This window comes from Lingula anatina, chromosome 6, assembly GCF_051362555.1.
Source record: "Lingula anatina isolate TDL-2025a chromosome 6, LinAna3.0, whole genome shotgun sequence".
Taxonomy (NCBI): domain Eukaryota; kingdom Metazoa; phylum Brachiopoda; class Lingulata; order Lingulida; family Lingulidae; genus Lingula; species Lingula anatina.
The window spans coordinates 2,174,595-2,191,056 of record NC_141772.1 but is presented as its reverse complement, the minus strand read 5'-3'; the positions used below and the strand labels follow the sequence as shown (position 1 = coordinate 2,191,056).

The following is a 16,462-nucleotide window of genomic DNA, read 5'->3' as shown; positions in this document are numbered from 1 at the left end:
CTCACTACTAGGCAAACAGTTAAAAGCCTGGGAATACACCCAGCACCTAGTATACCAGATACCACAAAGGGCTCTCACTACTAGGCAAACAGTTAAAAAACCTGGGAAATACACCCAGAACCTAGTATACCAGATACCACTACAGGGTTCTCACTACTAGGCAAACAGTTAAAAACCTGGGAAGTACACCCAGAAAAAAGAGCATAAAAACTCCAAAAATGCATATCGCCTAGTCGACCAGAAACCCCTAATAATACTCCACCTGGTAATGCGGACACGGAGACAATCGGAAATAGGATATGAATAGATTACGGCATGTCAATGACAGCCAGGAAAGAGGAAATATGAAAACTGCAAAAACACCTGGCCCGATAGGAATATAAACATAAATAAAATAAATGCACACAAAAGAAAAAAAAAATCAAAAATAACATGATGAGTGACACCTAAACAAAATAGGTAACAACTGTAGTTGCATAACACAACAATTATAAATGTATTGATAAGAACACGTGAAAAAAGGGGGGAAATGAAAACAAATACTAGCCTGTGTGTGATCCAAAACTTGAAGTCATCCCGTAAAAGGAAACAGCCGTCGCCGAAACTTGAATATCAAATACTGGTGACTGGAGAAAAGTGAATATTGTCCAAATAAAATAAAGTCACCATGTAACAAAAAACCGTCAACAGCCGTCGCTGAATCTTGAATACCAAAACTGGTGGCTGGGGAAAACTGAAAATCCGAAGAAAATGGTCACCAAGTAACAAATAGTAGTCCCCAAATCTTAAACCACAAAAGTGATGACTGGTAACCAGTGTACAAATAACAATAAAGAAACGTAAGTAATAATACAGTGTAGCTGCTAAAACTGCGGGTAAATATATCCGCAGCTACAAAGCTGAATGACTTCTAACTGAATGCAGCTCGATGGAATTAATCTCCAAAACATCTTTCATAGAATATACTTGTGTGTGCCTTGATACACAGCAGCTAAGACATTCCTTAACCCTGGACATCTGTTAACACCTTGTCTTGGTCAACTACTTAAGGTCAAAATTTGCAGACACAAGACCCAAACAAAACGTTGATGTATTACCAAAAAGTTAATAGCACCACTAAAACAAACCATTTGCTACATAAATACAATTAATTCTCTTAATTGTAGTTTGCTCAAAATCATTATTTTTGCATATTACTAAATTAAAATGCATGATTTTATATGAAATTGTTTACACTTAAATATACACTGTCGTCCTGCGGACTGTATATTTTAGCTATATCTGTATATATTCAAAGAAAAGAAAGGGGGCGCATGGCAGCTAGCTGAGCGCTGCCAACAGAATAAGATTTATCATTTATTTTTTAATTAAATTTATCTTTGTCCAATGGACCTACGTGATTTTACCACCAATGGTGGGCTCAGCGCACCCCTCCCCCCCCCCCCCCCCCCAACCGGCTGACACACTCTACCAGCTACTATCATGGCAGCTGCGCAACTAATACTTTAATAAGTTATGTATAACTTTTAAATTGGTACCGATCGATACAGCAGAATCAGGCGATGTTGTCAATAACCAGGACGGATCTAAAGTCTAGGCTGCACTAGTTTAATATAGGTTATCTAAAGTTCTCTCGAAATTGTCACCTGATCGAGTTAGCAAAATCAGGTTACGTTGCAAACAACCAGGACGGCAACCAGGGCTAGGCCATACTAGCAGAGATCATGTGATATCAGTAACAGACCGATATTCTAGATTCTTGCAGGGGGAAAAAGAATCTAAATTTTCTTTATTTTTACTCAGCATATATCTGTGTCCTTCTGTCTGGGACATGAATTATGCCACAATTAATGCATACACAGCATTATTTTCTATTCCACAGGTATTTAATAGTTTAATAGTTTAATATATTTATTTGTGTGTGCAACCTCACCTCCCCCGCCCCCCCCCCCCTCCAAAAAAAAAAAAAAAAAAAAAAAAAAAAAAGTTAATTACGATATGGGTTGTCGTACAATTTAGAATCTTTTTCAGGTTTAACGTCAATCAACTTAGTGTTCAAACGCGCATAATAAGATTTCACGAAGTAGAAATGTTCAGATTAACGGGGACTCGGTGAGCTTTTTTTAAAAGTTTCATAGTAATAGCTTCTTTTCGTCAATAATTAAAACTGGTCATTATTTGCACTCGGATAGGAAATTTTTTGAAAAATTGGAAATTTTGACTCCATGTAGGTCTGTTGGCACTTCATGCTCCATTTGCAACAAATATTAATTTTCAATGAGATCCTTTAGTACCGTTGACGCTTTGCCTGTTGATTATCCAGAGCTGTATTTTTGTAATGTCGCCTTTTTTTTCCACGAACGATGATGCAATCTACACCTAGCAAACATCACATATCCCCCTGTAAAGCTACATGTAGAACAATGGTTCATAAATGACCATGAATATCGGTAGGGATGGGATATCCTACCAACAAAATATTAAATCAATTTTTATGTAAATTTAATTGTTTAAAGATACATATTTAATTTCATTGATCAATAGATAATATTTATCTTATACTTGGCTGTACGTGTGCATAAACAATATCTGAAAGGTAGGCGTAAGCTTCATAACGTTGTTAAAGTTTAATAGCCTTTACTTTGCTTAACAAAAGGGTTAGTACTTAAATCATTTATAATACAAAAAAAGTGTTATTCTGTTGTAATTGATATAATGACATGGTAAACTTTACAGCGGATCATACTGGGGAGACTGTTTCACAAGGGGGAGTTAAATGACAAAAGCGAAACAATTATTAACCTTGCTATTTACATGTGGACTTAGGTCCTGAATATCGAAAACATCACCTGATTTTGCTGACTGGCAGTTCTGAAGTAATAGATAACTTATAAAACTTAGTACAGCTGTGCACAAGTGCATTGATAGCAGTAGTGCGGTGTCCGCTTAATTGATATAATGATATGGTAAATTTTACATTGAATCAAGCTGGAGGGGAAGACAATAGCGAAACAATTATTAATCTTGATATTTACAATGTCACAAACGGGTGTCTGTCATACATATCAAAACAAACAAGCAAACAAACAAAACCAAGACAATTAAATGATAACCGTTTTCTATTAAAGTTTAGGCTTATAACGGAAAACAAAAGTAGAAAATGTGAATTTAGTTGTTAAATGGCGCACATGGTTTGCTTGTACCGGGTGTGGTAAACAGAAGAAAGTGAATGAAGAAATGTCGTTCAGTTGGTGCAGCTAAGCATACTATATGTAAAGAAATGTATTTTTGGTGACTAACATCGGTCATCGTATCGTATTTACCCAGGATAATACTTTGCCTATACAGTGTCATCTCATGAACGCTTCAGGATAACGCTTTGATCCAGGTATTAATTTTGATATCACGCTGATTTGTCTGCTGACCTCAATGAGATTATCTTTGAACGTTCGCGATTGATAAACGTGTTTTAAATCCATTGTTTGTAATATAAAACAGATTTCATTAAATTGTACATGATATACTTTATTAAATAACAAACATGCTTTTACGTGTAATAATTTACGCATGATTATGGATACGCCCCTGGACTGCAGACTGTAAGGGCGTATTCCCAGAGCTTTTAGATCGATCTATCCCCGCGGGGATTCTCACTAGATTACTGTCAGATAATCCGGCTTAAATGTCCGTCCCGCCTACTACAAGCTGTAAGGGCGTAATTAACTTTCGTGCCCGCTCGGCTCACAGCTATTTAGCGTGAACCCCCAGGGAGTTAGGTCGATCTAAAGTAGATCGATCTAATCTCTGGGAATGGGGTCTATGCTTTAGCAGTGTAGGCTTAAATGTCAACATTCAAAGAGGCGTAAGGGAGAATAAAGGTATATGACAGAAAGCTAAAATTCCCTAACAGAACACTTTTTATCATTTACTCTTGGTTTGGTTGAAATCCCATATACATGTACCAAAGGATCTGGCTGATTTTAACGAGCGAGGTGGGTTAAACGCCCCCCCCCCCCCCCCAAACTGGCTAACTGCCACACTCTACTTCTGCTATCAATGCTGTTGTACACAGTGACACATCGTTTAATAGGTTATCTATTACTTCAAAATTGTCACGCAGCAGAATCAGGTGATGTTGTTAATAATCAGGACGCAATTAAATCAAGGCTGAACTAACAGGGGCATGTAATATATCAGTAATAAAATGTAATGCATATAGGTGTACGCTACGTGTCGGCTTTAAGTGTTATTTGTTTTTTTTTTCTTAATTTGTCTTCAAACTAAACATACAAAAGATAAGAAAAAAATATACCACCCTAAGCACTTGATATCAAATAGATTTTAGGGATATAACACAAAACAGAACGTTACATTTAAATGGACATATGTGTGTAGTGTGTCCACTTTTCTCCATCTTGAAAAGAACCCTGTCCTTTTTTCTTTGAACCCTTTTATATGCAGTGGATATTCAAATACAAGCCAATTAAGGTACTAGCGAAATGTAATGTGTGTTGAAAAAGAGAGTGGGTTTTGTGGATAGAAGTTAGGGGACAGACTCAAGCTATTTCTATAAAATATCAAAAAAGGCGAGAGAAGGGGACGAGGGAGGAAGCACCTACTTATATATATATATATATATATATATATATATATATATATATATATATATATATATATATATATATATTTAGAGAAAGAGAGAGAGAGAGAGAGAGAGAGAGAGTTTGCACGTAGTAAGCCTCAAACTGTACCTCTAAAACATCAATCTATCTGCCGTCTGTTACTGGTATTTCTTCAAAAATGTCATTAAGGAAGTCTTCTACACTCAGCAGATATAATACATCATTGGTATTCCATGCCCAGAGAGCTTTTGCACAAAGACGTTTTTTTTTGTCAGATTTTTCCATCATGAAGACATTTTTCGTTTTAAGTCTTCGAAAGTGACATTCATTAAGCTGCGATAAGATATTCTTTTAATGGAGAAACAAATGACGTCCCTCAAATGTTGTCAGGTGATGTTGACATAACGAGTCCTAAAAATATTTTTCGTGTCACGTGGTCATCTGGTACTGGAGCTCCTTATTTCCAAAAAAAAAAAAAAAAAAACATTGCTTTGATCGCAAAATAGTCGCTACCATTACCTTTGCAACAAGTTATGTTCACTTTGATCTGTTCTTTTTCAAACTTTTCAATCATCAAAGTTCGATGACTTCAAGCAATGTTCTGTATGTGTACAGCATCTCGACTTCACCTTCAAATGATGAGACTGCGCACAGAAGCTCCTTATATTATGGTGAATTATCACATGGGTGCCGACCTCAAACACAGGCTCTTATCTGAATAAATATTGCTTTATATACGGATGACGCATTGACTATGAATCAGATTGAACGGACTGAAGCCGGGTGTTATCTATTTAATTCCCACGTTGTTCATTAAATCACCAATTAAAATATAGATTTTTATGCGTATAACAGCGTTACATGTATGACGAAAGGTTTGCGCCTGTATGATGGCGTCTGTCTAACCTTAGCAGCCTTAGGGTTTAAACTGTGGGGTATGTTTGTTTTGTTTTTTTTCTGTGTGTTGAGCCTCCGGAAATAACGTCTGTGTGATATAAAGAGAAGAGCGCAGAAAGTGAGATTTTATTTTTTAAAACATGTCAAGTGTAAGACATTTATATCGGACAAGTGATCTATTATTTAGCAAGACACTTGCGTTTGCTGAAGGGAAGTTGGACATAACTCTAACGGTCCAACAAATAGAAAGCACCTGTGACCGGTCAATGAGTTGTGAACGTGGCCAGTTCTCATGTGATGTGTTGGTATATAGCATGATCAGTACACAGTAGATCTATGAAAAAAATGTGTGGGTTATTTCTTTATTCATTTTTACGCGTAAGATAGATTTATCACTTTTTATTTTCAAATGACTGACATAAGTGTGTCGTCAGGGGACCACTGAAATTTATATTGACTATACTTTAAAAAAAATCTGGAATCATTAATTCAACCCCAGGTAATACCACAAACAAAATCATTGTCAGTATGGACGACACGGATGTTAAACTTACCAAGACTTGAAAAATAATTGTATCAAACACATTGCTAATATACTTGATAAGATAAAAGAAAATACTTCATAACAATGCATATTGTTAATAGTATTGATAAGATAAAACAGAATGCTTCATAGCATCGTTTTATTGTCTCACTAAATAATATGCGGGTTTTAAAATTACTGTCTTTATGAACGTGCGTGTTGGATAAAAGAAGAACTTTCGGTGTTCACTGACTATGTTCCTTTGCGTTAGCACAAATGCTATGTTACCAATGATGGAATAATTACAATCAGGTCTAACTGCAATTCGCGGGTACATGAATGAAATTGCAAAATCGGTTTTCCACATATCTTTCTTTGATTTAGTGTTAAATATAATTGTTAGAACGTCAAACATTGCATTCAGAATTTTACAAGAGCAACATCTTAATATTATTACCATAACTTCCATATTATATTATATTATATTATATTATATTATATTATATTATATTATATTATATTATATTATAAACTCAGCCCCGGTCTCCCCTATACTTAATTATGTCTGTACGCTGTCGGACTGCGGACTGCGGACTGTATAATTTAGCCGTAAAGGCTTAAATGTCTATATTCAAAGAGAAGAAAGAGGAGGGGTGTATCGCAGCTAGCTGAATGATGCAAACAGAAAAAAAATTATCTTTTATCTTCTAATTGAATGATATGCCAAATTTTTATACCAATTGACCTAACTGATTTTACCGGCAATAGTAGGCACAGCGCACCACCTCTCCTTAGTCGATGGCTCCCACGCTACCTGCTGCTATCTATGCTGTTGTGTACACACAAAGTTCAATACAGGTTATCATAAGTTCTTCGAAATTGTCACCCTATCGAGACAGCAAAATTAGGTTATGTTGTAAACAACCAGGACGGCAACAAGGGCTAGGTAGTACTAGAGAACGTGATATCAGTGATAAACTGTGACAGCTGATAGTCTAGATTCTTGCAGGGGAGGTGGAATACAAATCTATGTTAATTTTTTTTTCTTTATTTTATGCGGGTTGTCGTACAATTTAGAGTCCGTTCAAAGTTTTAACGTCCATCATCCTCCTGGTGTTCAAACGCGCATAATAAGATTTCACGAAGAAGAAATGTTTAGATTAACGGGGACTAAGTACAACCCACGGAGCTCTTACCTTGTAGAAGTGAAATATCCCACAAGACTCAAGACTCAACTAAAGCCAAATTTCAAATTTTAAATGTGGATACCCCGGTATGCCTTTAAGTTATGGTGTTTGATGCTACATTCATAAAGTGGGCGGCGCCACTTTTATACTTGTTCTTCATTAACGTAACGGCCAGGTTAGACAAAAACACCTAAGTTACTATTTTTACGTACATGTTTTGGATTATAACTAAATCTTCAGTGTTCACTGACAAAATTCTTTGCATTTACACAAATGTTACTTTACCAATGATGTCATAACTGCGGTTTGGAGGTGGACATTTCAAAATAGGTTTCTCAAATCTCTCCTTTACCTGAGCACCCACTGAAAACCGTGTCCACGCCAATTTAATGACATCATACATTGAGAAGTTTAAATAAATGCCAGCGATTTTTCTTAAAAGCTTTAGTTCAGAATTTATCGTTTTAAAGACGAAATACTTTGACTACACAAAATTATCTAGAAAAATCGGCAACTTAGTAATTTATTAAATTTCAATGTAAGGTTTTCAATGTTTCAAGTATTCCATCAGTAGTTTTTTGTTTTTTTTTTTTCAACTTTGTCATATTTAAATAACGAAATCATAATTAAAACAGATAATTTTTTCCACTCCCGGTGAATGAAGAAATATCGTCTGGTGGATGTATCTGACTATACCCTGTGTAAAGATACGTATGGGTGGTAAGTTACATCGGCCATCTTGTCGTATTTACCCAAGACAATCTGAAATCTTATAATTTACTTATACTGCGGCATATCATGAAAGCTTCAGGCAAACGTGTGAACCCATGTATTAATTTTGATATCACGGTGATTTGTCTGCTTACCTCACTGAGGTCTTTGAGCGTGCAGGTCTTATAAATGTGTCTTAAATTCATATCTCGTAACTAAACAAAAAATATTCCATTAGATTGTGCATGATGTACTGTAGTTATTTGACAATCTTACAAACGTGGTTTCACGTGTAATTATTTACAAATAATTATAGATACGCTGTTGTACCGCAGACTGTCTGATTCAGGAGTGTAGCCTTAAATGTTTATATTCAAGATAAAGAAAGGTGGAGATACGTGGCAGCTAGCTAAAATTCTGCTAACAGAACATTTTCACCATTTATTTTTGCATTGTTTGAAACCCTATATAGATGTACCATGGGCGCTTACTGATTTTAGCGACAGAACTGGGCACAGAGGGGGGAGACATGAGGCAGCTAACTAAAATGCTGCTAACAGAAAATTGAGGAAAGGAGGAGGCGAAATAATTGTATGTCAGCTAGCTAAAATACTACTGTCAGAACATTTATTTCATTTCTCTTTGGTTGGTTGAAATTCCATATACACATACGAGGGGAGCTACCAGAAGCTGCTTTTAACGACCCCCCCCCCCACCCACACACACACACACACACACACACATACTCTCGCTGACTGCCACACTCTACAAGTAAGTCTGCTATCTTGCAGTTGTGCACAGTCACAGTTAGTTTAATAATTTATATATTACTTTAAACTTGTCAAGCAGCAAAATCAGGTGATGTTGTCAATAAACAGGACCTTCATATAAGTCAAGGCTGTACTAACAGGGGCATGTAATATCAGTAATCAAACTGTTATTCATGTAGTTGATATCCTAGCCACGTTCGGTTGTAAATGAGATCGGTAAAAAAGCTAAAAAAATACTTGAAATATTATAAGAAACACACAGGAGAATGATTCAATGTTATTCTCTAGAGACTGCTGGTGCAAGCAATATTCAACGTCAGTTAGGTTACAGAGATAAAAGAACCAGTTTCAACCAGATATGGGAACCTCAAGGTCACCTTGGAAGGAAACCAGTTTAACTGATTATTGAACATCCCTCAGTTTCACTGACAAAGTGCACATAAGCATTATAGTTTTAAATACTAATCTTTCTGAAAATTGGTACATTCATAATTCTCGTTTTCTGGGCCGAGAGAGATAGAGAGAAAGAGAGCAAATTAACCCTTAATTCGCAATCATCATCATTAAGACCATCCTTAGCTTTGAACGTGTAAAACCTAACTTCCCATTATTGTTCCCATCCCTGTATTTATTTCAGCCTCCTTTTAGACTTCTTCTACGTGACAATTTTAAGCCTAAATAGTTTTGACTGATTTTTCCTTCAAAATAAGCATACATAAACTAGAACTAAAATATCACTCTTAGCATTTGAGATATCAAAGTCGATATAGGGATATTACACGAAACAGGTCGTTCATTTAAATGTATATGCATGTACAGTGACTGAGTCCATTTTTCTCGAAAAGAATCCTCTTAAAGATGTCAGGCTGCTAACCAAATTTCATGTTGTCGAAAAAGAGTAGAAGTCTTTGTGATAGTAGTCACGAATAATATTCATGCATTTTCATTAAAAGAAGTGGAGAGAGATAGACTTGAGGAAACAGGATAGGAGAGGAGAAATGGAGAGAGAGAGAGAGACTGGAGGAAACAGGATAGGAGAGGAGGAATGGAGAGAGAGAGACTGGAGGAAACAGGATAGGAGAGGAGAGAGAGAGAGAGAGTTTGTAAATAGTAAGCCCCATACTGTACCTCTAAGATTCAATCTGTCTGCGGTCTTTTACGAATATTTCTTCAAAAAAAATTTAATTAGGGAAGTCTTCTACATTCATCAAATAAAAATACATCATTGGGTTTCCAAGCACAGTGAGTTCTTGCACAAAAAAGTTTTGTTAGATTTTTTCCACGATGAAGTCGGATCCTTTTACATTTTAAGTCTTCAAAAGTGACATTATTTGAGCTGCGTTAAGATTTTCCTCTAAGAAAGTAACATGGCGTCTCTCCAATGTTGTCAGGTGATGTTGGTGACATTGTGAGTCATAAAAATATTTCAGTGTCGCATTGTCACCTGGTACTCAAGCTCCTTAATTCCAATAACGATTTCTTTGATCGCTGAATGTAGGCTAGCATAGTGTTTTTCACTACCACTTTGCTCTTTACCAACTTTTCAATTATCAAATTTCGGCGACTTCTAGAACTTATTTGCATGTGCATTGCATTTCGCCTTCACCTTCATATGAAGAGATAGCACACGCGTACAAAGGCTCGCTATGACGACTAATAATGATTGATTACCAGCGACCTAACGCAGGTTCTTATCTGTACAAATATTGCGGTTAGATTGTTGGATTGAAGCTGGGTGTTAAAACTATTTCATAGCCATAATAAACATCATGTAGCCAAACTCGAAACAAAAACTAGACAGCGCTACATGTATGGCGTGCATTAAATGATTTTTATTCGTAGAATCTCTGCGGCCGTATGCTGACGACTACCCTAGGTTCTAGATTCCGGTATTGTCAGCTCGATTTTGATTTCATACATAACCCATAGCAACAATACCATAGGTATATTTAATATTACGTTGCTCTGACACTCAGGGTAGTGTAAACATATCAAGGCTAAATAATGGTTGTGAATATCATCATGTTAAGAATGTTCGTTGCGTTATCCTTACAATGGACACAATGGTAAGACATATTTAGTTTGTATCACCTGACCATGGTATTTTCAACACATCTGCCTAATATATTTTCGACAGTATAGCACTATCAATGCATAATGTAGTACTATTTAATATTTTACCGTTATGTTATGGTGTGTTGAAAACTTCATGCTACAAGTGCATTTATTATATTTTATGGTATATGCCGATAAAATTCCATACAGGTATCAGCCTGTGTATCAAAATAGCGTTTTGATTTTGTCACCTACATTAATTATCGATATCTTTGCATTTTTTTCATAAACCCACAGTGCATTTGTACATAAATCTCTTTAACATTTATCAAAAAGGGAAAAACTTTCGATATACGATATAATTTCGCTATTTCATGCTGGAAGTAAAATAAATTAAATTAAAATTTTTAAATAATTAAAATTTTGATTTTGCATGGTGACTGTGGAAGAGTTTCAAACACTTGGCAGCCTACATAGTCAGCCAGTGTTTTGAATCTGCCATCTGGACAATTAGAAATAAGATCGTCTTTCCTTTAAGTGCGCTACATACAGTTGTCTCCATAATATAATAACACACCTATTTCTTCTATATAAGGCCGTACACGTGTTTGTATGGGAGAGTACCCCACTCGGATATATACAGAGACAGCAATATATACAAGATGGTGAGTATGCTTTTTAAGTTATTGGTTTCAAATATACAGTAGCCCAAAAATCCACAAACACCGTTATTTTGAATTATACTAAAATAACCACAGTAGCTAAGGTTAATATTTTCACAAAATGTTGATGGGTAATGCATCCACCATTTATTGGATTTTTTATATACACTGAAGATTTTCCCACTTCATTACACAGTCTTTTTTAATTATTAAAAACAACTTTGTTTCCTAACCTTTTATATGGTGAGTGTGTTTTATAATTTTGATTTTGATATAACTGCTATTCCAAGGGCACCAACATAGGCATATGATAACAAAAATATTTTAAGAGACGACACATGTGGTTGCCTACGAGGCATGAGACGTGGGGGGGGGGGGGGGGGGGGGGGGGGGGGGGGGAGGGGCAATCACTTGACTTGATTTACTGTTTGCTTGAGGCATTTTTATCATCAACAAGATATGATGAGCGCAACTGCCCTTTTCTCCCGAACAAAATAGCTGTTTTTCGCCCCTGGAATATGGGTAATGCAAAATGTTAAAAGGACGAGACCAGTGGTTGTTTATATTGATTTACTGACTTATTTAGTGTTTTATTCAGATCACCCAGATTTCTTTTTCTTTTTCTTCTGAAAAATAACAATTATTATAATAATAATAACAATGCTGATCATGGTGATAAAGGAATTTTGTAGTATACATATATATCCAGGTGGAAGAGATTCCTGGTATCAAGATATTTCACTTTGGATCATCTCTGTATTACGCCAACGCTGAACACTTCCGGAGCAAGCTGTATGCAGCTACTGGCTGTGATCTGGTACTCCTGAAAGCGAAACAGATGAAGAGCAAAGAGAAAAGCGAAGCGTTGGAGAAAGAGAGAGAGAAGGAAGAGAAGAAAAGACAAAAAGTAGAGGTTAGATTTCACATAAATATTGGCGTTTATTCAATGATTTATTAACCCCATCAAAGAGATAAATATTTTAATTTGTTGGTCATAATGGTTTCACTCAAAGTAACACAAAGTAAATAACGGGTTTCCATAAACAATTTCGGAATGGTCAAAGTCGATTTTTGGTGGCGGGCTTTAGTGGAGCTCTATTAATTGGCAATTTGCTTTACTAATCATTATTATTATTATTATTATTATTATTTCAACGATATAATCTATTCTGATCCGTATTGCCGCGCTTTGAATGGAAAAGAAATGTGATACCAACCAGTAGTGTGTTCTGGAGAAAAAAAAAAAAAAAACGTTCATACATTATCCATCAAATACATATATTAGACCAGCATTAACTCTTTAGAATTTTTTACTAAGAGTTGTTATTCATTCAGTGCATTTCTACCACAATAAAGAAGACTACAGAAGTGAACGGTATAAGTAACAGAGGTATGATAGGCCTGCCCAAAGAAGTACTTAGCCTCCACATAGAGGACGTCCAACCTGATGACAAATTACCCTCAGAAGTTAATGAAGAGCTTCCACCTCAGCCCGCTATTCATCATATCATAGTTGACTGTTCCGCCATGGCTTTTGTAGACGCTGTTGGTATCCAGGCTCTGAAACAGGTTAAAGTCACTTCCCCTCTCCTTTCTCTCCCCCTCTCTCTCTCTCTCTCGCTTCTCTCTCTGTCCATTCATAAATACGACAGGTTTGATTGAAACAAAATTGCATATCATGCTGGAAATGATACTGTCCTTTCATCTCGGTATATGATAATTATTTCACTTCTATACCTAACAGTGTGTTTAATTACATGTTTTACTCGTGCGATTGTTTTTTATTGTTACATTGTTCATACTGACCCTTTCAATCTATCATAAAACGGATCAATTAGCTAAAATAAGAAAATAAGCGGAAAGTTAAAACGATTCAATTATTGTTAATTTCATTTCAGATTGTATGTGATTACAAAGACATTGGAGTCCAGGTTGTTTTTGCGCATTGCAGAGGTTTGTTACAACACTGCGATGTACTGTGTAACACGAACTAGTAGAGAATTTAGAAAGCAGTATATCTATTTTCTTTAATCTAAAGTTTAATCTTTAATTTAATTTTTCTAGAGACTTGGATTCTCCAAGAAAACTTACTAATAATATGACAGTATTTGAAGATCTGATTATTGGTTCTTATAATGTAAGCTCAACTTTTATAAAAAAAGTGGTTCATACAAAGGTGAAAATTACTGTCAGTATTAATTATTAATGTTGTAAGTTGACATTGAAAATTCTGATTGTTTCTGACTTCTGTCTGTCTTCTAGATGAGCTTACTGAGACAGTCCAGAAGAATGTATTCCTCGGTGACCAAGGCAGAGACGCCATCTATCTTACGGTCCACGACGCAGTACTTGCTGTACTGACAACCGAACTACCCCTGCTTCAGAAGGTATTGTAAACAATTTGACAATTCTGTGTGTGTGGATTGGGGGGGGGGGGGGGGTGACAGTATGTCTGGAATGTTACCCTCTGATATGTACGGGGTGTAGACGTTTTCACCTCTCTGGGGAGGAAACAGCAGTGAAAGCCAGCATATAAACGACATCTTACTGCCAGATCCTTCTGAACCCCACCCAAAAAGATATAAAGAACAGCAAAACGGGGCAATTTTTAATACCTGAAGATGCTTACAAATTTGACCTCCTCAAGGCAGAGGATACAGTTCAGATGCTCTATGTGGCGCTGAAAACTATAATACGAACAATATATTTTACTACCAGACCCTTCTCCTCCCCAACCACGAAAGATATCACAAAAATGATAAATTTGTCCTCGTCTGCTACTCTACGGGCGAAGAAAGACAGAGCAACAATTGTAAGGGGGTAATATTTACCATGGTGCGCCCTCGGCTGACTGCAATTTAGCGTGACCCCCAAGGGAGTTAGGTCGATCTAAATCTAAATCTCTGGATCGATCTTAATCTCTGGGAATGCACCCTTAGTAAAGTGGTCGTGATTGTAAACGAAAACATCTAACTCATAATTGCTGATATTTATTTATTTATTTATTTATTTATTTATATTTATTTTCAGTTAGAAGATGACACCCTCATCACCTCCAATGGTCCGGGAACTGAAGTATCAGTGGCAAAAACAAATGATTTTTGACGTTTTGAATTATGAGGGTATTTCGCCAAAGCAATGAAATCGTGCTTTGTTTTGTTTTGTGTTTCATTTATCAGAAGTTAAACATAATTTTTGAGTAAAATATCACTATACTAAAGGATAATGGGGTACAAACGTTTCATCATGCCTGTGTTTCATGTGTAGTTGACAGATTTCCATAGAAAATCGCCATGATGGTTATGGGATTATTGCATGTGGACGTACATGGCTTTGGCAAAGTTTGTTGGAAAATTTTATTTTATTCTCAAGTGTATGTTTTAAATATATGCCGAGAAGAGACGTCAATATAGCAGTATAACCTATACACATGGCCGGCACCTGTAAAGATTTATAGTTTAGCTTTTATGTATTTTGTATTAACCATACGATATTTATATGACGTCTACGTAATGATCACGGCAATTTTGCATATGACATAGTTGTACTAAAGAAAGTTGTAGTAAAATGTGGTATGTGGAAAAACTATATAACAGATTTTTTTTCATTGCATTTGTAATGGTAATGAGATGGCGTTTTGTATAGTTGTCTTGAATTGAACAGACTTTCTTTATTACTGGCTGTAAGATTCTTTTTCTAAAAGGGCTTTTTTTTGAGGGGTGGGGCGGGCCTCGAATTTCGACGGCGCTACTTTGTACCGTGGACTTCAAGAATAGTCAAAAATCACCGCCATGATCATTCGTCGGGTAAAAGGGCATCGCGTGATTTTTTGAGCCAATAATGGTAATATTACATATACACTTCAGTTTACAATTATGTTTGTGTTCAATACGGACAAGTCAGTCGGAACGTTTTTCGGTCGCGGCACTAGTACATGTACTTTGATGTACTAAAGCTAAGGTCCTGTGTAGAGATTTGGAGCCTTACAAGTCCACGGTGGATCCCAGTAGATCGATTTTTCTTCCAATTAAACCACACGCACCGTCACTGTACTCCTAGAAGCATGTCTACATAAAAATCATCATGTTGAACCTCTTACTTCTATAACATCCCCTTGATGGATATTCTGAATAGGATTAAGCCTTGTAAATATAGTATATAGCACACGAATTTGGAACCATTCCCTTTTCATTTTAGAGGTCAAATTGTTCTCTGCAAAACTCCACGTGCGGTTGATATTCACATTGCAGTTAGAACACAACTATAATAAATCATTAACAGGTGGGTGAGTAACACGTAGTGTTGCCTTATAGAGCTTAATTTGCACTAGATAAGCTGGCTGTCCAAATCGGCTGAGTGGATAGATTTTTACGCTCGTTTAGATGGCCTACTGACTAGCATGCTGAAATCAGAAGCAAACGGTCCTGCTTTCGATCCCGTGTCTAGAAAAACCGAAACCGATCCAACGAAAAAAACAATATTGACTGATTGCGAGGGCAATATGATCTCACATTGACCTGCACTTGACGCTCCCGACCAATCAGTGGGCCTCAAAATATGTGATTATGTTACAATATAAAATCATTTCTCACTCCCAGGTTTGACTGCATTGATACTTTATTATATCATCTATCATTCCCAGGTCTGTCTGCACTGATACATTATTAAACCATTTATTACCCCCAGTTCGGAATGCACTGGTTACTTATTAAATCACTTTTTTTTAGATGTACATACTACAAATGATAATGATGAGCAGCCATAGAGTTACGTATTAAAACCACACCATACTGCAGTTGCTGTTTGTCTTTAAACTGATTGACCAAGTATTTAAATATTACCGGGAAAATATGCTGTCACTTTCTACATTTCACACTTATTACAAAAAATGTGTTTACACCATACAGGTATGTGTTGAATAACTCGCTATTTATTTTTTCTTCATAGCACTATTACAACACGTGGGATCTTTTATGATCTTTTATGACAAAAATATTGGAAATTTTTATAAGACTTCTTATGTTAATCTTCACAA

General features: G+C 36.1%; 1 protein-coding gene across 4 annotated transcripts in view; it reads left to right on the top strand.

Annotated features, from left to right (window-relative positions):
- Positions 1-16,462, top strand: part of LOC106174744 (prestin) — an 88,851-nt gene that overhangs the window by 27,458 nt on the left and 44,931 nt on the right. For 2 of the 4 annotated variants that reach the window (XM_087014373.1, XM_087014374.1), the window contains exons 13-17: positions 11,361-11,430; positions 12,137-12,340; positions 12,763-12,996; positions 13,326-13,380; positions 13,690-13,814. In XM_087014373.1, the coding sequence (XP_086870499.1) occupies positions 11,361-11,430; positions 12,137-12,340; positions 12,763-12,996; positions 13,326-13,380; positions 13,690-13,814 (688 nt within the window). Of the gene's footprint in view, positions 1-11,360; positions 11,431-12,136; positions 12,341-12,762; positions 12,997-13,325; positions 13,381-13,689; positions 13,815-14,457; positions 14,968-16,462 lie in introns of those variants that run through there. The other 2 variants (XM_087014375.1, XM_087014378.1) reach the window with 2 other exon arrangements.